General features: G+C 32.4%; 1 protein-coding gene and 1 long non-coding RNA gene across 7 annotated transcripts in view; one reads left to right on the forward strand and one right to left on the reverse strand.

Moving 5' to 3' along the window:
• On the forward strand, positions 1-27,996 carry LOC119081521. The gene is made up of 5 exons (XR_005088494.1): positions 1-10; positions 5,784-5,787; positions 11,207-11,385; positions 18,166-18,168; positions 27,987-27,996. It is a non-coding gene; the product is annotated as an uncharacterized LOC119081521 (long non-coding RNA).
• The window catches only part of LOC119081468 (protein vestigial), a 33,711-nt gene continuing 13,275 nt past the window's right edge, over positions 7,563-27,998 (reverse strand). For 3 of the 6 annotated variants that reach the window (XM_037190460.1, XM_037190459.1, XM_037190457.1), the window contains exons 3-8: positions 26,805-27,027; positions 22,947-23,183; positions 16,302-16,393; positions 16,043-16,227; positions 14,751-14,824; positions 7,572-8,383 (exon numbers count right to left, since the gene is read on the reverse strand). In XM_037190460.1, the coding sequence (XP_037046355.1) occupies positions 8,334-8,383; positions 14,751-14,824; positions 16,043-16,227; positions 16,302-16,393; positions 22,947-23,183; positions 26,805-27,027 (861 nt within the window). In that variant the 3' untranslated portion in view covers positions 7,572-8,333. Of the gene's footprint in view, positions 8,384-14,750; positions 14,825-16,042; positions 16,228-16,301; positions 16,394-22,946; positions 23,184-26,804; positions 27,028-27,998 lie in introns of all 6 variants that reach the window. The other 3 variants (XM_037190461.1, XM_037190462.1, XM_037190463.1) reach the window with 3 other exon arrangements.

The following is a 27,998-nucleotide window of genomic DNA, read 5'->3' on the forward strand; positions in this document are numbered from 1 at the left end:
GAAAAATTTAGTTCACAAAGGCTGCATTTAAAGGCTTTGTTATAGGAGTAGTTTATGTTACGGAGGCCATTGATGTTCTCGTTGATTTTTTAATAATGAAAATAAATTAAAAGTTTGATTAAGAAGGCGAATTTTTAACGATAACAATGATAAAACGTTCTTTACACAAATGTATCACAAAGTATCACTTTAATCAATTGAATAAACAAATAAATTTGTTGCGATACTCTTGCTGCTCTTATAAGAGAGACTAGGTTGAGACATTTTAATTAATAATAATTATTGAATAAGTTCTACAAAAAGATTCCACACTTCCTGTATTTAGTTACTAAATCGAAATACTATGATCGATATCTTAGACATCGTCGTATTCCTTGTACATTAAAATAAAGAAATAAAATATAAAATTGCGGCACATGTGGCAATGATGTCTGAAAAAAGAATTAAATTTTGGGCAATTCGTCATTTTTATTTCGAAATTGTGATTTATTTCAGAAAAATCATTTCCTGGTTTAAATAGGAAAATAAAATTTCCAAATTCAGTTAATTAGATGCAAATGCCGCAACCTCAACATTGTTGGTATGGTGCGACGGCAAATGCCTGCATTTCTAGAATCATATAAGAGCGTCTGAATTATATAAGGGCAGTTAATTTAAATACAGGTGGTGATGAGCGTAGAAATTTAGTGTAATTAAGGAATAATTGAAATTCAGATGGTTTCAAAACGGTTATTCGTTTCGTCTGTAGCTGTGTGATTTTAAAAACAAAGTTCACGATATACACTTTTAAACCCAAACAAAACGTTTATCATAACGCAATACGATACATCATCCAAGTCGCAGATTCTCTTGATTTATTGTCTGAATTTTCCTCTTTAAATACATATTTTTTAAATATGTGTTCCTCTTGATACACGTCTCAAACACTACAACATCATATGTTGTGCAGTTGAAAAAAAAGTTGTCTGCGATCTAACAACCGATTCTATATTATGCATGAATATTTAGTGACATTGATTATAATTTACTACCATTGAATGAAGGCAACTACTTACTATAGATACACAACCACATATGTTTAGAGGCGGGCTAGTCCATTTATCATAGCGTTCTATCTTAATATTTTTATTATAATTGAAATGGTTTTGAGATCATGTTTGTTTACAGGAAATTTATATTAATTGATATATTTTGTGGTAGATTTTTTTTTGTCTTTAGCGATTGTGTCTAATGAATTATGGTTTTTGGGATAGGCTGATGGTTGAATCTATAACATATTTTTTATGTGCCGTTATGGGAAACGATTTTATTTGGTGTGAAAAGGTTTTGTAAATGCAAATAATTTGGTTGGCTTTTTTATTTGTGGAATCAATGGGAGAAGATGCGCTAAATAAGTGTTCTGCATATGATCGTTTTTGCTTGTAACCGTTTTTTTTTGCTTCATACTTACAGGTTCCATTTAATTGCTTCTATAATGTGTGAGGGCCTTCAATTTTTTGCTACATTTTTTTTTGAGACGAATGCAAAGACCTCCAGGCTTCATTCAAGAGTCAAATGTATTACGATTTTGAAGAGACTCAATTAAAATATTGAAGTAGATCCATACGCGAAATTTAGTTTAACTGTTTTTGCATCTTTATTTTCAAGTTACGGTATAATGACTGATTTTGTCTTAATTGAGCAGCAGTCCACAGACTAGATTCTTGGAAATCAAGGTTTACCTTTTAATGATGGCATTAATACCGGCATATATAGCGGTTCTTACTTTACTTAGTTTGTTTAAAGCAACGCTCAGTGTTAGAGATATACACAATCTAGTACTTCTTCTTTAGTTTTATCATACATTCCACTATTATAAGAAAACATTAGCCTGATGAAATCATTTATTTTTTTCGTTGTTGTCGATAACAGATGACTAAAAGAGTAAAGAGTCCTAATTTTTGAATTACTTATTTGGTTATTCAGTTTTTGGTGAAAGTTTAAGATTCTTTTGAAAAGCCCAAGCCCGATCATCTCTAAGCCAAACGTCATTTCACCTATTGTAAAATCACTGAACGCTAATACTGGGTCTATGGTGCCTCAAGCGTAACAAACCCTTAAGAAATGACAAAAAATGATCTCGATCAATGCAGCTCTCTGAGATAATATCACCATCTTCCCCAACACTTTTACAACAACTTCCCTAAAGACTACAGTTTCGGTCCGCTAGTTTTAATAATCACACAGTTCGAGCTGCCTTGTATCTGCATAAATTTCACAGCTATATTTTTGTCATACACACATGACCATGAAATCGTAAGGACTAATTATTTTGGCAGAATAATTTCATTTAACCCTTTTTTCGGCGCCGCGAACCATTCCAAGAAAAATCTTTGTTGCAACCAAGATATCACTAAAGACGATCTGTAAAATCCCATAACTAAAAACCCTCATAACTTATTTTTGATTTGACAATAACCAACCGAGAAAAACAACCAAATATTAATTCAATAAAATTTATAATTTGATCATTATGAATGCTTGCTTCCTAAATTCTTGTTAACCCCGCATAAATTTATAAAGAAAACGAAAATAGACCTCTCATGCCTCAGCAGGACTTCGAATTTCAGATGTAACATATAACAAGCTATTGAAATTCGAGCCATCAATCTTTGAATGTGTCACCACCTGTTCTCATGACCTGTTCTCACAAAATGTTTGGTATAGATTTCGTTACTTTATTTCAATGGTCCCAATTGATTGTTAGTTTTTGTTCGTAATAAATATGCCCATATATGTGTGGAGAGATGGCATCATAAGAGAGGAAAGAATATAAAAAAACTGAAACCACAAAAAGGTCGGAACAATTTTCGTCGACACATTTGTTAATTCAAATGATTTTTTGACTTAAAAAATCGTAATCCATTAAAACATGAATGTTTTGTTTTAACATTTTTATTAAATCTGACAAAAAAATATGATGGAGCTACATTCGGAACGTGTTTTATGATATTTTAAATGGTGGTAGAGACGGCGCTAAGTGATTGCGGTAATTATATTGTTTAAATTTTTTAAATTTTGAATAATTACTGCTTGATTCGAATCGCTTAATCGCTTAAAATTTAAACAAATTTTAGCAATTTATCTTGTAGACAATAATTTTCGATATTTTGTCCACGACAATATTGGAGAATTGTACAGCTTAGATGCATCAATATTTTTTTTTTAAATATCAAAAATGTATCTGATGAAATTCAAATGAAAGATCTTATCATTGTGTTATTTATTGATCAGTTTCAATTTTTTGTAACCGTGCTATTAGAAAAGTTTTTGGTTTTCATTTCATTTGATTTATTTGTCTACATGGTCTACATGGCTAAATGTCGTGTCATTGGACTTTTTTCTAACAGGGTGGGTTCTGTGACCAATGGAGATAAGTAGTAAGTTATTGTTAAAAATCGAATATTTCTATTCGCAGAAATGCGAAATAATTGAATTGTCTGATCTAAGTGTTGTATGTTTTATTTATGGATAAAACATACACTGCAATTACAGTATATTCAATCAAGTGTTACATTTCGAAAATTCTCCCATTCCTCCTACTTACATAGTATACTTTTCTTAAATCTGTGACAAGTATGCGGACAACTTACCTCCATCACTTGTCTCTACCCTGTTTTGTTCTGGTAACTTATAATAAGTCTGCACCTCTTATCCAACAAAAGAGCAGAACGTAAAATCTATATACTTCATTCAGCTCACGACACGAAATATCAGTTAACTATCTACGAACATCTGTTATCGACAACGATGACAAAAAACGATGAAAATAACTAGTATACGGCGCGCGGCGTATACTATACGCTTTAATACATCAAAATGAGTTTTTAACAAATGAAGTAAAAGATTTCCATCCAATTCCCCGAAAACCGTTCATTTTATCAATAAAGCATTTTTTAGGTGCATGTAAAATATTGTACGTAAAAATGAAAAGTCACGTTTTTGGCTTCGCCTCGGATGAACAAACTTCACGAGACAACTTGATTTTTCAATTTTTCCGTCCAGGTGACGTAAATATCTATTTTACTTAATTCTGAATTTATGCGACAGCTTTTGTACAAACCAAACATTTTCACAATTGCTGACAAATATTTATGTAGAAACAACAGCTAATTAACCGGTTCGAAAGTCTATGTGAAACTTATTTAAAACAAAATTGTATTCATGAACACTCGCTGGATAAACAATATGAAGAGACGGAGACTCGATAATTTATCAACTACTACCCCTTTATTACGCATCGTGCTGTAAAAGGTCGATGTAATTAATTTATTTTAAACGCAGGCTGCTCCCATAATAGTAAAATTTTTTCGTGTTTAATTAAAATCAACCCTTTTCTTCTTGTGTGAGCGCGTACCATCAGCCAAACCAAAAATATGTTGATCTTATGATATCGTTCTCATGGGCTCATTAAGTCATCGTTTTATATTTTATCAAAGAATTATGTGATAGAACGAAAATACTACAATGCTCTCTCAATGCTATTGATGTTGTAGATAATAAAAATGGTAAATATCTTTCATAAAATTTTTGATGGCAAAAGGACACACAAGAAATTTTATGACCGAAAACATTTCCATTCATGACGATTCCTTTGGATTGGAGGATAATATACATTGAAAGACGTTGAAATTAATTATGTTTCTTAGTAAAATTTGAATAAATTTATAAGTTGGACATAATGGGCGAGTAATTACCTTTCGATTTATAGCACGCAAACAGTTTTTGTTTTCTGAGGTCAGCCAAGCCCAATTCTTTCTTAAACCATTTTTAACCCCTGAGTAACTGATTTTATGATTTTTTTTTTGTTTAAACAAGATTATTAGAATAGGGATCTCCGGATTCCGGGATCAAGGTTTTTCACACATATCTGTGGAAGTATCAACCTTAAAACAGTTAATAGAACAGAGAATAAAAAGTCATTGGATAATGAGTTGCAGCACTTCCAGTGAAAGGCGTAAGTGTTGCTATTCTGAGTGAAGGTTGGCCATGTAAATGATTACTAGAACTCTGCTTGTTTCGTAAAGTAAAGCAGCTCAGGGTCTGGCTTTGAAGTGAAATTGATAGATTTCTTTGAGTCTGCCTCTAGAAATGAATCCTTTCGAAAAAAAACATTTAAATGTACTGGCTTGTGGCGAGTGAAATTCACTTTACAAGGTTCTTATCCCACACACGTCAGTCAAGGGATGATAATAAATACGATTTTTGTGTTCTTCTTGATCCTTATTAGTCAAATTAATTGGGGAATATTCTTTGGATTGGACCAGTCGTTTTGAGTGAAACAATATTTTTTCAGCAAACGTTTCGATGTTTATTTACATCATCTTCAGTGCATATCTTGTACATAAGAAACAAAACAAAAATTAAATTTGGAAATTAAATAAACTAATTCATGGCTCACTCACTTGTTCTCTTTGAGAGTATTGGCAAGTTAATCATAAAAATAATTAAAAAATTAAAAAAACTTTGAAAGACTAGTTAAGACGATAAATTAATAAATAAATAAATAGTAAAATTGAGCATTTCATGCTTTCGTCAGGTACAAGTTATCGTTTATGACATTAATTGACATTGACATTGACATTAGAATCGATTAATCGACAATCTCATTATCATATCACTCTAATCACAGCATGATCGGGCGGCAAGAAGGGTAATTTGAAATTATTTTAAATTTACGTGGGACTTTTATGGACTGCCTTCGTTCTTCTATTGGACTGGATGTCTTTGTAAATGTTTAGTAGATTCGTGTATCCATCATGCAAATTGTTAGTGTCCCTTCGGAAATTATTGGCTCTGTCTCCCGAAATCCTGATGTAAGAGGATTCGATGAATTCACGTTTGAACTTGTCAGGCTCTCTATCAAATATCAGCACATTGTCAATGGAGAAATCGATTTGATGTTCTCTTTTCTCTTCCTTTTCCATTTCGATAGCATGTCTAATAAGTGCAGTCTTTCCTCCTGGTTTGTGTCGGTTATACGTGGAGCAGTATATGGACTAACATGCAAAGACAAAACCTGTAGTAAACCCAGATATGTGGGTCAAACTTACCGCAGACTGGGAATCAGGACAGACGAGCATCAGAGAGATTACGAAAACCGACACAAACCAGGAGGAAAGACTGCACTTATTAGACATGCTATCGAAATGGAAAAGGAAGAGAAAAGAGAACATCAAATCGATTTCTCCATTGACAATGTGCTGATATTTGATAGAGAGCCTGACAAGTTCAAACGTGAATTCATCGAAACCTCTTACATCAGGATTTCGGGAGACAGAGCCAATAATTTCCGAAGGGACACTAACAATTTGCATGATGGATACACGAATCTACTAAACATTTACAAAGACATCCAGTCCAATAGAAGAACGAAGGCAGTCCATAAAAGTCCCACGTAAATTTAAAATGATTTCAAATTACCCTTCTTGCCGCCCGATCATGCTGTGATTAGAGTGATATGATAATGAGATTGTCGATTAATCGATTCTAATGTCAATGTCAATTAATGTCATAAACGATAACTTGTACCTGACGAAAGCATGAAATGCTCAATTTTACTATTTATTTATTTATTAATTTATCGTCTTAACTAGTCTTTCAAAGTTTTTTTAATTTTTTAATTATTTTTATGATTAACTTGCCAATACTCTCAAAGAGAACAAGTGAGTGAGCCATGAATTAGTTTATTTAATTTCCAAATTTAATTTTTGTTTTGTTTCTTATGTACAAGATATGCACTGAAGATGATGTAAATAAACATCGAAACGTTTGCTGAAAAAATATTGTTTCACTCAAAACGACTGGTCCAATCCAAAGAATATTCCCCAATTAATTAAGATGATAATAAAGGAATCGTTTAAAAAAAAGGAATTATCAAATTAAGGGATTCCTAATCAAAAAAGTTGTGTATATCAGTCCTACGGAATTTTTTTTTTGCCCTTCACTAACGTGGGGCCATGATCAGAATCACTTTCGATGTAAGATTCATTAAGAAAATTTCCTGTTTATAAACTCCTGTTGAGACAAATTGATTCATTAACTTTTTGAATCCAAATGGAAACCACGCAGTATCTAATTTCTGTTCCCATAAGTTTTCGCAGAAATTAATAATTTCTAACACCAGGAGCACAGTTTCGGTTAGATTTCAGAGTAAGAATATATTTAACATTTTTTTTTTTTTAAATTCATAATTTATTTATTCAAAGCGAAAAAAAAGACTGCTCACATACGGCGCAGTCAATAAAAAAACATTTATAGTATAGGTAACAAAGTCAAATTGTCACAAATTCATTCGAAACTTTTTCTATAATCAATTTTATTGTAAGCTTGCAAGTGGGAGGTCTTGTTACTCAGTTCGCCAGAAAATACCTTATTGGTACGGGCAACCCATTATTAGCAACGCTGATATACTTACATATTATGTGGATAACATCGGTCTCAGCGATCGGCTCCCTGCTCAATTGCTTTTTTATGTGGCTTCCGATTTCCGTTTACTTTTTCTATTCAAAACAATTTTCGTTGCTGTTCATCAATTTTCGTATTTTTTATTATTTATTTTCGTTTATAATAATTTATACAACAATTACAATCTAGATATTTATTTGTTTCAACTAATTTTATTACATGAAATGTTTTTAAACTTTTTTTTATTAGGAAACGATGGTTTCATGGTTTTTAAGGTGTGTTTAAAAAAATATTGTAAAAGTCGAATTGGTCATAACTATAACGCAAATTTTGTCCGAATAAACTTTTTGCAGAATGTAAATTTCAAAGCACGTTTTTCTGCATGAAAGACGCTTAAGTTTACTTTCAATTTCGTCGCAATTAGACTGAATGAATTCAACAAGATATTGTAAAACCGCTAATATTGGTTTGTTTATTTTTTTTGTGTATCAATGTTTAAGGTAGTATAACCACAATGTGTATTACACATGCAACATGCCTATGCCGTAGTATGTATTTATTATGCTAATCTTAACTGTAAACTTTTTTTATTTTTTATATCACTTTTTTCTCTTTATTTCAATTTAAATAACAACTCTTAACTAACTTTAATAAGTACTTTTTCGACATAATCATGTTTTTCATTTTACCTTTTAAAAATTGAAAATAAATATTTAAATATAAATAAAATTTTGTTTTTTGTACCACTTTCAGAAAGACTTTTCTAAACTAAAAAACTTATTTTTTTCCGCATTGTACACACTTGTTTCTTGGAGACTATTTTTTACACATTTTGATTTTAGGGGTTTCGTTTAAATACTTGTCAACTATACTATCGCACATTTTATTCAAAACCAATACAAATCTTTGGACGATTCCTGGACTTGAGCCTCTAAACCTGCAAAATTAAGAGAAATATGTGATTAATGTCTGAAATTATTTCAAGCAGAATGAGTGGAAATACAGAAGTTGTTAATTCAATATGTATGCCTGTAATGAAACACAGTCGCATTATTCATTTGTTTACCAAGGGGAAAAAAGAAGAAATTCCAACAAATGTAAAAGTTTGCGGTCAGAGCGAGGCGAGTGCCTCAATTCGCCCGAGTTGGAATTTCCTATTTCTCCCCGAGGTGAACACATAATTTTTCATCTGTACGTGGCGTGAATAACAGTTTTCGATCCATGATACCAACATATTAATTTGCTTCGCCATTTTCCAAAACCAAAACAAAGTGACAGTTGCAAAGAGAAAAAAACTCTTGTTCGTCGAACAACGTTCGATCTATGGGAACAACAAGAGTTGAGAGAATGAACATTTTCTCACCTGAACTGTCATCATGACTGCGTCAACAAAAAGCCATCTTCTCACCGCATTTGAGTGGAAAAAATAAGTTTATTCACGCCGTGCGGATGAAATAGTTATTTATAAATGCTTTTTTAGGCACTAGATGTGTAGATTGTCACCCGAGGCTGTAGGAGTCATACTTTTCGTCACTTGTTGCGAAAACAACCATTACATGCTAGTGTACCGAAAATAGTAGTTTTTCGATGTACTAAGAAGCATCAGAGGGGCTACCGACTTGGGAAATGGTGTCACATCTCCACGAGAAAATTCTAAGCAATAGAAATAATGTCTGTAAATATTCAGCGAAACACTAGAGAGACTGGGCGAATGGTACCACACAAATTTGAGTAGTCGGTGATCCCACGTTAACATGTAAAACATTTACGTAACTTGAGACTTTAGAAAATAACTCGACCTTGCCTCAGATCACCCACATTCAAACAAAAATCTAACTTTATTCTGAATAGAATAAAAAGACGGAACATTTTTTTTAAATCTTCCGTCAGCGTGTAAGCATATCATGTTTTCTCGAGTCTATGAAAGCAATTAAATCTTTATTACGGCAATCATTATCCATAACAGACACATCATTAAATTGTTAAAGTTAATTACTGGAGGACATTGCTAATTTTGAAATTCAATCTAATGAAAATTATATAACGGAAGACGAATCGCTTAAAAGAAATAAAACTAACGGCAAATCGATAAAACACAACTCTTAGAAACACTATTCATATGACGGAAGTAAAATTATAAAGCTAATCGGAATTTACTCAACGCTGTGTGCGTCGAGAAGGAATATTACGATACATCGCTGTGTCAATTTTGTTGCTTTGATGCTTAATTGATCAAAATACCTTACGTTTCTGGGGAATAATATTTTGTCTAGTCACTAGATACATAAATAATCAAATTTCGACACAGATGCGGTACTATGTTTAACTTAAAAAAATTAGAAATACTGAAAAATTACTAATTTAAATTCAGGTCATTCCACACATCCAACAATACTAAAACCCTCACAATTCCAAGACTAGAATCTACTGCACCATACGCATTCTTTTGCGCCTAGATAGTGATATCAATGTGAATTATTACATTCATTAACAAAAGCAAAACGAATAACACAAACATCCCTCACAATATTATTAGTTTGTGGGTAGATTCGTGTGCTTCACATATTTCGGCATTTCGATAACCTCTTCATATCCTCAACAGAATATTAAAACACACAGCTAAACAGAACACAACACAATTATATATAAACCACATTGTATGTACCGCAGCATCTTAATAAATAATAATAATCTCGTGTACAAACGATAGTCTTGCAAGCGATCTTACTGTTAAAAAGGCGGGTCTTGATATAAACTCGATATCGTATTATTACATTTATATACAATACACCATTGGTTGAGCAAAGTAGAATGAGAGTTAGAGAGCTTGCAAGCACAACGATACGATATAACTGCCGCTTTATATACCAACAACATATATGCTGACAGACAAGACAGAGTAAATTACTTAAGATTTTTGCCACTATGCGGCGAAATACAAAAGCAAACAAGAAAATTAAATCTTGATACAGAGAATCGAAAATGTTCACGAAGTTAAAATGGAATGTAAAGTTTTTACAACATGATTTTAATAAATATAAAAATTCACGTAATGATGGTGTGTTTACCGCTCTATAGAGACGTTTTTTTACCTTTTCAAATTTAGCAAAGAGACAGCAAGATTTTTTTTTATCAATCCTAAGTTCATAGATTTTTGTTTCGGAGTGCTCGATTTTAGGGCTACGCTCGTCAGATCATTAAAAGGGACTACAAGCTCTCGGTAAGCATATGATTTGCAAAGGAAGGTGAATTTTAACCAATGAAAATCTTATCAGTAAGAATTTTTTGACTCAAAGACCCGACCTATCACTTCTAGTAAATAATTTTGAACGCTTCTGAACGACGCAAATGTGGAAAATGTTAAAAGTTATGAGACATGTATTTAATAGTATCAGGTAATTTATCTTAGTTCTTGTTATTTTACCAAATTTTGAGCATTGATAGCATGGAAAGTGTTGATGGAATTGACTCAGACTAAGTGTCAACTTGAAGTTCGTTTAATTAATTAACGATTAAATCATTTATTTCTTGAAAATGATTTAATAATTAAGAGGAACTTATATTTTATTGATGATGCAGCTTTGTGCTATGCTGATCGCAGTTCGTGCTTTTGTTTCAGAAAATGATAACACAAAGCAAGGTGTCTTGAAATCAAAGTTCGTCCTATGAAAAATTTTGAATGAAATTTGTATAGCATGGAAAACGGAAATTTGTCGTTAGGACGAACTCAGATAAATTACCTTAATTATAAGGAAGTAAGAAAATTTATCCTCAGGTACGTACAGTCGGAAAAATAAAGATTTCGGGATTTTTAGAGATATCATCGTTTCTCTAATTCTCTCAATTGACATTTGAAATAACATGCGAAATGAGAGAATATAGAAAAACGATGAAAACGATGATGTCTCTAAAAATCCGTAAATCTATATTTCTCCGACTGTTTATTAAAAAACGTGAGATAAAGTTACATTTACTTCACGAGTGTTAAACTTTACCATTATCTCAAGTTTTTGAGTAAAATACCTTACTCATCAATGGGAAAAACGATGGAAATACCACTTCTGGTGTGTTTACCTTCCTCAGCTACGCCTCGATTGGCAAATTTCACACAAGAAGTGTCATTTCCATCATTTGCCAATTGGTCAGTAATGTAGTATTACTACACAGAGTTGGATGTCAACTCTACCTCTTATATTTGAGTAAAATAACTCACTTGTTAATGGTCAAATTATGAAAATGGACTCTTGTGTCGTGACCGACCTCGGTTTTGCCTCTGGAAGTGTCATTTCAATCAATTACCCGATTCATAGGTACGTAACGCATTATTACTGCACTGTCATCTATCAAAGTTACAGAAAGCTTTGTAGAAATTTTCACTTAGACAATTCAGACTGATAAAGAACAAACTTTTAATATTCTTCTAATTTTACTTAACGTATGTACATATATAAGGATCGTGCACTATACGTTGCATAATCTAAAAACAACGGTTAACAAAGGACTTAAATGCGATGAGCTACCCTTAAACCGAAAATGGAATTGATGATTTCCTTACTATTAAAACACATAAGAAATATTTCATGGGTATTGTACATATATATTGTTTTGTCATGTAATGACTCCCCTTTTTTAAGGTTTAATATAACAAATAGCTCGTTCTCAGCCATAAAACAGCGCTGAGTATATAATGATTGCATAGACTATGTATATAACACAATATGCTTATTTTAATATTGAGGGCAGATCGCAATTTCCTCCCTTCAGTAAAGTTAGGTTAGGCGTTGTAAATGGAAGAAATATGGCCGGCTCGGTGTAGCGTGGTAGATGCATCAAGAATGACCATTTGAATTACAAATTGAATTAAATTTTCATATTTTTGTAATTAAAAGTTTTGGAATGGCGACAGACAAGGAAATAAAATAACAAATGAGAGAATTTCATTTGACGAAAGGGTTTTAAATATTAGATTTAGATTTCGTGTTTACGTAAAGGTTAATGTTTCAAAGAATCGTAAGTTTGAAAACCGTACTTTTCGTGTTTCAATCACTACTTTCGACTCGGAATAAAAAGATGAAAAGTCTAGTTTTCGTGTGTTTATTGATCTCGGCTACGCCTCGGATCAACAAAATTCACACGAAACTCTACTTTTCACCTATTTTAGTACTATTACATAACAAGGGATAAAAAGTAGAGTTTTCACGTGAATTTTGTTGATCCAACTCGTAGCCGAGGTAAATAAACTCACGAAAACGAGACTTAATCTTTCTGCAAACAACGTTGTCAAAATATGTTATTACTTTATTTGTGTAAAGTATCTCCTAGAGTTTAGTATAAAGTCTATTACTTCAATATTTGTATCATACTTCATCATTCATTAATCGAATAACTATTTTATAAAGTTAAGAAGTAGAACGACTGTTTCGGACCTCGTTTTGCCAAAACATATCTCGCACTCGTTGTTGACATTCGTTCAATGACAAACGCTACAATGCAGAATGTTAACGGCCCATTCTACCGGAAAGACGCTTAGACCGCCACAAAAAACCAAGTCCTTGGTTAAAATTCCTGAATTATTATTCTTTACTTCGTTTAATTGACTGACTAATGATGACTGTATTTCATGTCTCGTCATAAACAGAACAATCATTTTTATATCAGTCAAAGCGTATACATAATTGAATATTAAAACTCAACTCGGCATATACGTTAAATATGTTTAATTGCAGCATTTTATTTGAAAGTAACGTTGTGTATTATAATGGAGTACGTCATTAAAATAATGAATTTAAATGCAGCATGTTACAATGTAACAATATACATATATACGAAACGCTAAATTTTAATTATTTCTGGCGCTGATCCTTGATTCCATACTTTCTGTACATAGTTAATGTGGAAAGTAAATTGTGTATTACTAACCTAACAACAATAATTAACCGTGCATACATAATGAATTGCATGTTAAAGACACAATTACCAACTAGAAGAGAGATTGCGCCTTCGACCTATAATTAACCATTGTGACGTCATTTAACTTTCTCAATTTATATAATCAGGCGGAGTAGATAGATAGATAGATTAGAGTTTTAGGAGGTTTCTTCAATTGAGAAGCAGAATACCAGATCAAAGATCCTTCGTTCCCTACTCCCTGACCTTACTACTTCTATCACGGAAATCTCACTGTTTTCGATAAGAAGGCGTTAAGGTACTTGCTATCTGGTACATCCTCATCATTATGAACTTTACATAATACCCGAAGGTGCGAAATTTGAGATTGGTGTAAAACGGATAATTCCTAAGGATATGAATATACTACAGTCTCAGGTGCAAGATCACAAGCTTGCAGTGTTTTGTAAGTTCATTTCTCAAGGATTTCGGGACAACTGGCCGGAATAGCTTAGTACCAACCAACCAAAGCTTTGAGAGTGAACCTATCTATCATTATGTATGAAGCATAATATCTTGAAAAATACAATGTTCTCCTCGACAGAATACACGTGCCTGAATAGGAGCACTGCGTAGCTTTAATGAAACATTTAAATTACTAGATCTCCATACGAAACATACTGAGGGTCTACGTACACCCTTCAAATTCTAGACTTCATTCATTTGTGCAGCTCTTCAAATATTGTCCAAAAAACGAGACTACACTTAATCTATTTCAATGTGACAAAGTTTCCATACACTTGCCCCGAATCAAATCGATGATGGTAAGACAATACGAAAATTCTTTTTGAAACAGCATTAGAAACAGAAAAACATGGTGATCCTCTTTAATTGCCGATTCAACGAAAATAAAAATTTGTCGCCGAAAAAAACATGATTTCGATCAAAAGAATTGAATGGACGTTTGTGTGTTTGGTTATTTTCACTGTATATTTTCAAACATTTTACTTTGTGAGTGATTTGGACTTTGTGAAAAAAGCCGTCGGACTTCAGACTGTAAATGTGATGTTCGCTTTGATGCAATAGATTTGGATACACATAATATATAGTATGTATGAATGGCATCCCGACAGAGAGTGTATGTTTGGGAAAACAAAAAATCATTATTTCAATATAATTATGACGATGGAATGATTGGAATGTTGTTTGGTGAGCATAGACACATACATATACTCGGACATGATTGTGAAGTAATTTTTTGTTTTTCATAATTATTGTTTAAATGATGATGGATGAATTGGTATACGCTGTGATACATAACATAATATTCGTGAATTTTGTGCAAGAAAATTGTTCGATTTTTTTTCATCATTTTTCTTTTTGTCGGTATTTTGTTACAAAATTTCTAACTGACTTACCGGCCATTGTTGGATAGCTTGAGTATGCCGCCGCACTTTCTAACGCATGGGCTGTTTGTTGATCGTGGTGTAATCTGAAAGAAAAATCATTTCATTTGAATGATTCTTTAATAATTACATTGTTGCATAAGCCACAGACAATGGTACAAATTGTTTATACACTGGCATGAGTAAGATCAACAGTTAATTCTTTGAAGACACAAAGACGTTGTCTTTTGTAGCAAGTGATGGGATATTTTTTGGTGGGCATACATAGCATATTTGGGGAAAAAAATTCTCTCCACCTATATCAACCAAAGATGATCTGATAATACAGTATGTTTGGATCTGCTGAGCGCAGGCAAGGAATTGACTCAAAGGAATTGGGAATCAACTCTTAAACTTTTGTAGGCGGTTATGTCATCTGTTATCGACAGGAAAAACAAGCTCTGGTTAATGTGGTCTACTATAGTGTATAATGTATGTAAAACCGGATAGAGAAAATAATATTATGGAACTGTCACTTCGATTGTTGCAATTAACATTTCCATACACACGGGTATCGGTATCGGTATCGATATATCATGGGAAGTGAACTTTGAATTTAAATCGCGTACAACGACGGAAGGTACAAATCCTTAGCGTAGTTGATAACATCATTTTCAGTAGAAAAAAAAAACGTTTACAAGAGTTTTCTGCTTCCCTTCACTTAAAAGTTCTTCTGCAAGTTCTATAACCAGAAGGGACAGAACATTAAAGATAAAATACAAATGGGCTTTCTTTGCTGGGACAAATTTCGAGTTTTTTGGGTGAGATTTAAGCACTAGACTCTTGAAAACGCTTGCCGATGTCGGCTGTTAAACGGATTCATAGAAATTATAAAATTGAAAAAGGTTCAAACAAATTAAAAGTAGTAAAAGTAGCGATTTTGACAGTGAAAACGAAAAGGAAGACCTCGAAAAGGCATCAATCAATTGTTAATCACCAATTCTGTCAAAACTTTTACTATTAATCGAGAATATAAAACATAAATCCCTGAAATATCTCTCACAGATATATAAAAGCATCAATTTCGATTTTTCTTCCTAAACAATTTCAAAATAAATAGAATCGGAATACCACCTCCAATTTCACTGTTGCATTACACGGTCGTGTGTAGCACACATTTTTCTAATCTTATATCCGACATTGGGAATTCGGAAGTCTTTTATTTATTCAATTAGAAATGGACATGAATGGAACATTTTTCTTGGACTTCAATGGATTAAAATGATTTATTTTTCATTTATATATTTCACATAAACGGTTCATACCTAGATCCATGACCATAATGTTGTGGTAACCTCAAAAGACTTCCATATTGTGCCATATTGTGATGATAGGCATGAGCTTGTGCTGCATGCGCATGAGCGGCATGCGCATATGAACCGTAATGAGCTGCATGTGGAACCCATGGATCCGTTGAATAACTGCCGTCGGTTGAATATAAGTCGGAAACCTATAAAATAAAGTTATGAACCAATTAAAATGGTGAGAATGGCCATCAGCACACAAAAAACGAGACAACAATACCTGAGGATGTGTTGGTGCGGGTACTGGATAAATGTAATTACTATTCCAAAATGAAGCCGGTAAATTTCTAGTTGTCAATGAATTACAGCCTTCTGAAATGGGAATCAACTTTGTTATTAAAATATATAATTTGTCCATTCACAAGAGTAAACTTCATTATTTTGCTATATAATTGCCCCAACTATAAATGGTTTGGTTTTATATGCATTTCATTTCTTGAGAATTAGCCTGCATATGAACAACAGAATCAAGTTTTTTTTTCACTTTAAATCGGTACGTTTGATCGACTCAATTTTTGTTATCTCTTTTATATACAAAATTATACTTTTTATCCACATATTTATAAGGTTTTCGATTCGATTTTCTAAACTGTTGCATTCGATGTATGTATATACTATACATTGTGTATATACCGTTCGCACGCATTGACTTATTGAAATAACTAATAAGGACTTATGCTGACTAAAGGTACAGATCCGTAAAAAAAATATTCGAGCTTCGAATGGAATGTCTACGTAATTCGTTTCGTTGTGTACGATTTGTATGTTTCTTTCTGCTACAATTTCGGTAGTTCACACAAGTTTTCGGAATATGTTTATAAAGTGCAACATATAGTGAAGATATACGGATGATTCAGAAATAAAATTTATTGTGTAAAGCGGAGTGGAAGAATGTGAGATGAATATATTTTGGTGTTTCAAAATTCAAATTTTGGTTCTGAATTGTGAAACTATATTAACCATAACAGCGATCCATCTAATTCTGTCCGCTCCACTAAAAACAATATTCAGTAAGAAATCCACCAACCATCAAACAATTAAAAATAAATCACTTCGATCAAATCACCAGCCTCGTTTGAATTAAAATCAATCACCTCAGTAATTTCACTTTCATTGGTAAATTAATTGCATCTTCCAGCAAGCCGAATATACACACCGATAGTAAACATTCTTATTTACAATGAAGCAATAATTCTTCGGTTAAATCAGATACTAAAACTCATTAGAGGTTGCCCCATTGCACTTTGGTTTTATCTAAAGCTGAAGAAATTTACATAAAAGGTTAAATACATTTTCGCGATGTGAATACTTAATGTATAACCGTACAAAAAGAATATGTTCTGTACTTCTTGGTTCTACATCGAAATTTTTATGGTTGAACGATTGGTGTACGTATATTAGCACGATTATTAGGTTAACATTGAAAATGGTTTTTTGGTCTGAAAAAATCACTCGTCATCGTTCAAGAGTTTTTTTTGAAGAAGACATACCATCTCGATGGTTATAAAGACGCAAAGAACATTTTACGGGCAGTCTAAAAATGTTTTTATAGAAGAATGACGAATTATATTACAATGTTGCTTGCCATTTTGCAATTTAATTAAACACATCGTTTCGTTATAATTCTGCCAATTACAATAAACAGTAATTTTCATAACGTATTCGTCGGACGATTTACAACGATGAGCACAAAACAATTAATAGGAAAAGGCTAGAGATTTTAGAAAATGAATCTATTTCAATTCGCTTAGCCGACGATTTACCAGACAATCTGTAATAAATTTCATCAAAAGCACTTAAACTTCAATTAAAATTCTTAAACGGAATTCCTTCAATCCAAATTAAAAATAATCAAAAAAAAGAAAAAAAATTTAACTGAAATGTCCAACCGAAAATCAAAATATTATGAAGAGTATTTTTGCTAATTTTATGAATGAGCTAACACTATTTTAATAATGCGTGCAAAATATGCAAAATATTCAAAATATTTTACAAACAAGAACTGCTCCTGTCTTGTGCTCTCCTTTTAAAACATTTTTATATAATAATCACTTCAACATGTTGATGAAGATGATGATCAAAAGGTAGTAAATAGCTTGTATCGTGAGTTTTCGGTTAATGTAAGCAATTTTCCTAAGAAGAATTTGATATCTTAATTTAAGACCTTTTAGTGTGTGTGCTATATGGTAAGATGGTATGTAGAAACTTGGCATACAGCAACCATCTTACCCATATCATCTACACTGTGTATACATTTATATATATATATATATGTACAAAAGATACGATATACTCAATTGAGTGTAAGTATGTGAAATATATCAAGGGCCATATAACACAGCACACGTTAATTTATTTATAAAATATTCAGATAGGCATACTGTACTTCTTCATTTTACTTTTATTGTGGAGCATTTAAAGAATTTTGTGTACACGATTACGAAGAATCTCTTCTTTTTTCCCCGTTGCGTTTTTGTTTCAAAGTTTATAAGAGCACACTGAAAACCGAAAAATGTAGAAGAGACGTTAAATGATTTTTTTCCCGACTGGTTTATAAGAATTGGCCCTGGGTCAAGAATTTTATTTCTCAGGCTGCCATGTGCGCCGTCGATTTGCACATATTTAAATGTTCGTAATATCAGTTGCTATTTAAGTGTAAATCACATTCTCACTCTTAGGTCACCAATTTATGAATTTTATTTGAAGGATTCACTTTTATTAGTGTCAAAAAAGTTGTATTAATAGTCGCAATGAGTCATAATTTGAATATCAGAATGGATTCCTTTCTATTTTCATTTTGTGATAATTGTCTTAAGGAAACAAACCAAACTCAATGTAGCCAATAGATTTACTCGAACTCGAATTGCTTTAAACATTGGACCTAAAAACATATTTTATAAAAAATGCTCGTCCAACTGAGACTGTGAGATGTCGCATATCCGAGCATTTTTGAAATGACTGAGTTTTTAGAAAATTTGGTGGAAGTCTCCGTAAAGTTCACGGTATGATGCTCGGTTTCACTAGATAAATTGATACCAGCTAGTAAATTGTTTTACGTGTTACAGCATGTTTCATTTTCATTTACATTGCCTAATCACGTAAAGCATTGTACTTACTCCCCTTCGGGTCGGGCTGTAACACCCCACTTATCAAATACACAACTTGGAACCTCGGAAGTAATATACTATGATGCTATGTCATATGTTAGCGACAAAGCAAAGGAAACGATTAGCACTAGCTCGTGTAACGTTATATAGCTAAACGAATGTTCCGGTAAATGAAGTAAAAGATTTAGGTTCATTCCATTCAAAATTCGTAAATCAAAAGAAGTAGCAGACTCTTTAACTATACTTGTAATCATTCCAATGAAAATTCGCAGAAGAAGTAGTAGACTTGGTAACTGTACTGGCAATCATTCTATGAAAATTCCTAAATGAAAGAAGTAGTAGACTCGGTAACTATAATGTTAATATTCTTGTCGTCTGTTGAAGGTTAAATACATCTTGCTTCCAGATGTAAAAGTGTATTTTAAGAGCATCGTCGTTTTTCATAAGAGACACAAAGAGACATTCTTTCTAAGCAGGTTCTTAAAGGGACAGAAGATCCTGCAGAACTGTAGAAATGCTTTCTGTTTCTCTGTCATAACTTTTGACCAAGCCATACGAAGAATTACCAAGAGCCCTTTACAAGTTATTTATTTAATAGAAAATTTTCTATGATGGGAACTCAAAGATTTATTTATTTCAACAGATTTATAACTTATAATAATGGTTTTCATGTTACCATTTCTCTTCCAAACGCCAATGTTGTATGATGGCACACCGAATAAAAATGTAAAAATAAACGGCGACATCATAACGATGAGCTATAAATTAACATCACACAAAATATGATTTATCATTTTATTAGTATTTTAATTAAAGATATGACTTTATAATTTAATTTGCATATGTTTGAAGAGATAATGTACATGTAATGTGTGATCAAAATGATGAAGATAAATGCCTGGTGCGAAAGTAATTAGCGAGCTGGGATAGTCTCGAAAACTTTGTCATTTTAAATAATGTGAAAGGGAAGGTAAATATATCTTTCCTAGCACGTAATACAGTTGAATAATGTAAAGTTTTTTATTTTTGGTTTTCTCTGTACATTTTTGAGGAATCGCTACATATGGATTTCCCTTATACGAATACGAAAACACTCAGTTGAATGAATGATGTACAAACAAACGTGTCAAAGTGTAAAGGCAACTTTAATAAATATAAATGGTAGACACATAAATAAATTTGTTATACATTGGAGTTTGGTTTTCCTTTAATGTTTGACAAAGGAGGAGGTTTGTTACATTTAAATCATGTTTGATGTGTGTGGTTTGACATTCGTAATTTATTTACGTTTCATTTATATGGAAAACCTTTTTAATTGCAGGGGTGTTTAATGATGTGCATATACAGTTTTTTGTCGTGATTTTACGGCAATACTTAGCTTTTCGCTTAAATAGAAACTTAGGGGTCTTAAAAACGAAATAAATTTAAGCTGCATAAATCAGAAAAGAAATGTTGCCAGGACCAATAAAAAGATTTAACGAGGTTCTGGTAACAAGATGGAATTAAAGGACTCAAATTTGATACAGTTAAGGGTAAGTCAAATTTTGCGTCAGCTATTTTTCCAGCGATCCATTCACACCAACACATTGTGTATATACGTGATACGACGGGCTAAAACACTCATACTCAGAGCGTGGAAGTGATAAAACCATAAAAAACCGTATGTCGTGTGATTGTATGAGTAGACCAGCTGGTAAAACGGTTGCTAAGAATCTCGCGCCGCGTTATTCACAATAATTCACTTTTTGGCACATTTTGTATAAGGAAGATGTCACTTTGTGAATTACTGTGATGACGCGGCGCGAGATTCCTTGACACCAGTAAAACAGCTGAAGCAATTTTAATACAGATTTGTTTGACTTTCATGTACTTTTCATGGAATAACACATATTTTTAGAGTCTCCTTTTGAACATTTAATTTGTTTTATCAATGACAAAAAAGCAAGCAATTGACAGTACATTGATTGTTACATCTGACCCCGACATTTGGCCATTTGACCTTCCAGATACACGTGAAGTATTGTGATATAGTTATTAAATCTACTACTTCTTTTGCTTTAGAAATCATCTAATATTCGATATAAAATCTTTTACTTCATTTCTTTTTAACATTATTTTTTCTACATAAAACAACATTATGCAGAGAATATCCCTCATTTTTATTGCTGCTATTGACAACAGTGATCATCAGCCGTTTCTGAAAGGTTATTACTATTTCTGTGGATGTTTTCGACGTAACAATTATCGGAAAGATAATAAAATTTCTTGCGATAAAATCAAATCCGGTAAAATCCTTGGTAGAATCAATATATTTCTTTTAATGTGACCAGGTAAAATTAAATGAAAACGAATACACGACCTTCCGCGACTATCACAATAAATTATGTCTACCACTTTTTTAGATACAGAAATCGAAATGACCAAACACCAAATATTCAGTATTAAACTGTTTCCATGTTTCACATGGTTTTCGTTTTTGTTTTTTTTATGTAAAAAATACATTTAGCATTTCATTCGATCTCTTCGTTTTTTCCTCTCAATTTTAAGGGATAACACTCGAACGATATACGTTGTCTTCGCCAGTGAAAAAGGAATCGAATGCATTTAAAAATGTGTTTGTCGGCAAAATTTATGCTATTGTAAATCACGTTACGATAAGATTGTGTGATCGTTAAGTTCTCGAATGTTATTTTGGTGTTTCATTCGACTTTTGTTTCCTTAAATTTTACTGGCTGGTGTTTGTTCACAAAGAAATAAGAAGAAAAGGAAGGTTAGGCCTCTGCGAAAGCAGACAGCAGTGTTCACTTGAATCATGAAAGTTTCTATATTACTGCCGTCCGGGAATTGTATAACATTTAACAATTTCTTTGCAAAACTTTGTTAAGCATGAAATGATACTACTGGATTTAAAAATTAAATTCGCTGTCAGATTGAAGAATTTAATTGCTGATTTCAAGCGAATTCAAGAATAGCTAAGATATAAATGCTGATACGGAATGAGGTTCATTGATATTGGATAGAACGATGAAACTTATATTTTGGTCACCATTTTCATAATGAATTTTCGGTACCATCCCTCTTTCGAACCGCTGCGTATTACAGCTATATCTGATTTAATGTTGCTGCAGTGTAAACGTTTTTATTTAATGGAATTATCTTCATAATGAATTTGTATTGTTCCATGACGTACGACTATCTCGAACAAGAATACGTAATTTATGTTGCTGCGATAACTATCAACATACCGAATACATGTCTAATAGTAGTACTATTAACTACCTATTTATTTAGTATTATACCGCAACGAATATCCAAATGAAAAAAAAAAAAAATTTGTTGTTCAGCTACTTTGTAATCTATCTATAATCTTTAAACGACATCATTTCAAAAATACCCTTTTACTTTTCAACACGCCTCTGTTGTACGAATATGAACCCAAGAGACCTCAAGATTGTTTGCTTTTCGATAAAAACAAAATAACGAAAAAAAAACGAGGAAAAAGAAGATCTCAATAAATTTTATTGTAATTTAAAAAGGGCTTCGAGTGCAGCGAAAAACTATGGAAAGGTTTTACCACACGGCTATAAAGATGTCAAAATATCTAAATTCCGTTTATATACCGCGTGATGTTATGTTTCCAAATGATTTGTTGTTTTTAGGGTGCAATAATTGTTTAATTTTTCGTGGTCGTTTTCTCCTTAATGGTAAATTCTATTTGTAGCACTGCCTATTTAATTTGTATAGCTACAGCTACTCACCTTTGCTTTCTTTATTGCTAAAATTTAAAGCTCTAGAAAAGTGTTCGTCAACTACACTGGCTGTGTCACCGGAATAATGTGTGAATACTACGCAGGTTGCTGAAACATATTGAGCTCTTGTCGGTGTACTCGATCCATCCATATGATGATCTTTTGACGTCGAAGGCGAGTCCGGACCAGATGAACATGAACTATCATTGTGAGCACCGGAATGAGGACCTTTCAAACAAAATGAAACTAATTATTGAGATTTTTTAGATGCTCTTTTGCAATACGATGGTAAAATAGATTAATATTTTAGTTTTATTGACCCTTCTGTTTTATGCAAGGTATGAGGTGTAATAAGTCCACTAGTTTTATTGAGAATAATTCAATGCACCGATGTTACCACATGAGTAAAACCGTATCTATACACATTACACATCAATCTAAAGAAATAACTCGAATTGAGGATCGAAATTTTTAGATCTTGCAATTGTACGGGTGTGCTGCTTTTAAAAAATGAAGCAGAACAGGCTATATTGCGAGATTGACTGACGAATAATAAAAAGTGAAGGGTAAAATATTTAAAAACGACAGTAGACAGTACAAACGTATACACATATAAATAAATGAGTCATTATAAGAAGGAAAGGAAAGGTTAGAAAGGTATAAGGGTGATAGCCCTGCTGGGCGAACTTTATTAGAGAGGGGGAGAGAAAAAGCTATACAACTATATCTGCTACACTCTAACCAAAGCATTCTTCAATTGGTACAAATGAGGATTGCACGGCCCCAGGATCTATTTTTTCGACATAGTTTCTTCTACAAAGTTTTACTGAAACTCAACATCTTCCAGAAATACATACTCCTCTGGAACTAGTTACACTTTTTTATATTGCACTGCACATGGCTTATAAACTGGGGCCGCTCCAGAGTATAAGCCCAGAGAAGAAATAACCATCTACAGTTTGCTTACACGCGGTATGTACGAGGGAATGCATTAAAGATATCATGTTTTCTAAATATTACTTTCGGACAAGTTACTTAGGTCACATAAGGCCAGGTTATGCGTCCTGACATATGTGCGATATATCGGACCATAGCCTGGTCTTAAGTTATTGAAACTACGAAAACATAAATCTGGAAGTCAGTGAAATAGATCGAGCTAACATTCGACTGTTGAAGTTAACGTGGATGAAATTTGCTATCGGAGGTTATTAACACAAGAACTGATGACAGATTAAGCAACTACATACATTAAATGAAATACATTTCTCCAATTTTTCCGCTAAAAATGAATGAAATTAACATTAGCGAATCAGTATCAGCGTTGTTGGCTGTTTGCTGGAACTTTTCTCCGAAATGATGTGAAATCTAATGGGTCTGCATTTCTAATAATAAATAGTTTTCTATCAATTAGAGTGGTACTTACTAAGACGATACTGGCGATTTTATGTTTTTTTTTTAATTTATAAGCGACTATAGCGTTATATTTTGCTTCTACCTTTTAAATTCTATTACTTCCTTTGCTCAAAGTATCACCTTATGTCTGATGATTATTATTTTACTTCAGTCGTTTTGAAGGTCACTCTCTAGAGCTCATCGCTTGTATTTATTTATTTGTACTGTTTATAACAGTAAACATAAACAACACAAAACTTTTTTTTGTGGTGTTTGTGTTTCTGGAATAGTTAGACCTTAACTTGAATGAATTAAAGAAAGGTAAATTCTAAAAGTTCAATTTTCAAACTAAAAATTTATTTCCCCTCAATGAAATTAATCAAACACTATTTATGTACGAAAAAAAAACTACACAAAAGTTGTATAAACAAAACAAAAAAGTCTGAAATGAATATCTTAATTATTAAGTTATTTGTAAGTTAAGAGTCCGGAATGTTAAAAACTATTTAAAGATTTGAAAAATGTTCAACACAAATCGACTTCTGTGTACAACAATAATTTCTCATAATAATGAAAAAAATGCCATTTTGCGGGTGTGATAAAATCAATTAGTCAACACAAAATGAAAACAACACGATCTTACACCCACATCACACCTAACAAAAAATAATGTTCGTTTCTTATCAAAAGTTTCGATGTTTTTTTCAACAATTAAAATAAATTATTTAACCATCACCCATTATACCAAAATACCAATTATCATAAATTTATATATGAACGGCAGAGAAGAAAATGAAAAAAAAGAAGAAAATAATGAAATTACACATCTAACAAGATCATAAATCAAGTTAATTTGATGGTTGTCACATAACAATTTTGAATATGTTTTGGTATCCGATTATTATGTTTCTTGTCTTAAGATACATTAGTGTGGTTTCTAGCTGTGCATTACATGATGAAGGTAGAAATAAACAGGAAAAAAATTATTTGCATATTTGAAGCCACTTTTCAGATTTAATTCGATTTTGAATATTTTTGATCGATGAAACTATAATATTGTAATTGGTGGAGACTACAGGTAGTTTTTACGAATTATACACATTGCTGGAACAGCTACCTATCGATTGACTTAGTCATTAAATGACCAGTTTAAAGATATGAGCGTTCAGAAATCAGATATAGTGTGGCGCCATGCCTTTCTTCCGTTATAAACAATAAAATGGGTCCATGGCTCTTTTGCATATTTGATATTAGCGTCACCAAGCCGTTAAATATAGGAGAGTATTCTCTAGGTAGACCGTCCTCGAACGGCAACTAAATCATTGAATCTTTCAATTATTTTGTTTAATCTATTCCCTAGTATTTGATGCAAAGGCTACTTCTTTTGCTAGAATACATCTCTCGATGACAAGACGATGTCGATAATAAATCACTGGATTTGTTTCTAAAAGACTCTAAACGCTAATATCACCCCGCCTTCGACTTGCGATCGACTCAATTTATAAGTAATTTTTAATAGATTTCTGATTGCAAGGATCAGCCTAAAGGTATCGTAAAATCATCTTACAGCGTTGGTAATAAATTAAAATGCAAGGAATTTGAATCCTAGATGTTTTTATGCTTTTCAGATGGGTTCCCTCTGATCGAAAAAAAAACGGGAAAGGAGCTTTCGGGATTTTTTATCAGTACTTACCAATGGGACAAATGGTGAAAATGGCACACCCTGATTTTTGTCGATCGAGGCGAATCCAAGGTCGGCAAACACACAAGAAGTGCCATTTACACCATTTATCATAAGCAATGTATTTTACTCGAGCTTGATGTAAAGTTTGGCACCCATAAAATAAGGTTAGCTTTACTTCACGTTTTTGAGTAAATTAGCAGATTTGCAGATGTTGCTGGCCGAAAATAATCTTATTATTTACGGAAGAAATGGCGTAAGCGGAATATTCGTATCCTGCCATTTTCTCATAAAAAAGGTTCGCGAAAAACGTTTTAAATTATGTACTTCGAATGGAAATGTTTATTCATAAACATTTCCCATCATATTTCAAGACGATCATCACATATAATTGTTAAAACTTGCATTTTGTTTTCAATTCATAAAAACAACACATTTTAATCGCTCATATATCAAATGGTGACATATATATGACACAATAAAAGAATTATTAAATTTTTATTCATCATACATCGCCCATGAAACGCACCTGCACTGCCATCAACTTCATAAATACGATCGAATAAGTAAATACAATTAAAAAAAAGAAACAACAACGACGACAATCCGGTATATATAATACAACATACAACCGACTTGTCGTCGTACCAAACCGTGTATGAAATGCAGACAATAACAAGAAGAGACCTATAGTTATTTGAACCAAATAAAATGCATCAGGAAAACAGAAGCAATGTCAATAAAATAATTAAAAATGTTAATTTATGATTGAAATCATTAATTTTGCATTTTACCTTCTGTATCACTATGTCTGGTTGCGCTGAGATCTTCTTCTTTGGTAATGGAACGTTGATGATGAGCACCTAATGGTATTGTTGGTATTGTTGTTGCTGCCGTTTGTGATGCATTTAGTGCTATCGATGGCGGCAATATTGGACTACATGGTGAATGTGAACTAGCTGATGCACTGGACGAGGTGAGTGGCACACCCGACGACGAATATAAATCTTGATTAAACTGAAAATAGAAAAAAGAAGAAATTAAATGATTTTTTCCATTGCAATCGGAATGTAAGACAATTTTGAGACTAAAATAAGCATAAAAGAGGAAAGAGAAATTTGTTTTTCTTTCGTTTTTCTTTTGTCTCTGTGTAAATGCAGCATAAGATGTAATGAGTCAGTTAGGGTATGTTAGCATGTTGGAGCAAATAATAATAAGAGCGGAATCGTGCACTGATAAATTACAAGGTTTCATATAAATTCTTTTTTCCCGTTACGCACATTTGTCACATACTTAAATCTATTTTTACCACCAAAATCGTTTTAAAGTTTTATTTTGTATTTTTATTTTTGGCGCGAAAGTCATAAATTTGGTAGTACAACTAGTTTAAGATATGCGTAAAGTAAATGGAAATTGTTTAATTTATTAATGTTGCTTTAAATATTGAGCTTCAAATTTCCGGTAATTAAATTTGAATTGAAATTTAAATATTTGCTGTACATAAAGAATTTATCAGTTTGTGTTTCTCAAAAATTCTCATTGGAATAAAATAACCAAAATAAAGACGGAGCATTATAATTTGATCGATTCTTCTCATTTAATTCATTTTTAAGTAATTGTAGTTTTCGAAGAAATCATTTCGAAAACATTACAGTTTAGACACGTGCATTTGAACGGATTACCCGCAGGTATACCACGAGTAAACAGCTCTAATGCGCATGTGTAAGCTTTTATACTGTAATTATTTCGAAATGATTTCTTGAAAAACTACAATTATTTAAAAATGAATAGAATCGATCAAATTATAATGCTTCGACTTTATTAGACTATTTAATATTCGAAAATAAAAAGAATTACGGACATATGTAGGCACAAAATCAAGGAAAGTCCAGTGTAAGAAAGTGTAGCAAAACGAAAATTATTTTTCACCAGTAAATTGATCAATTTATACATAATGCAAACCGTCTCAACTGTAGCCAATAGTGTAA

The sequence above is a fragment of the Bradysia coprophila genome, unplaced genomic scaffold (genome assembly GCF_014529535.1).
Source record: "Bradysia coprophila strain Holo2 unplaced genomic scaffold, BU_Bcop_v1 contig_358, whole genome shotgun sequence".
NCBI lineage: Eukaryota > Metazoa > Arthropoda > Insecta > Diptera > Sciaridae > Bradysia > Bradysia coprophila.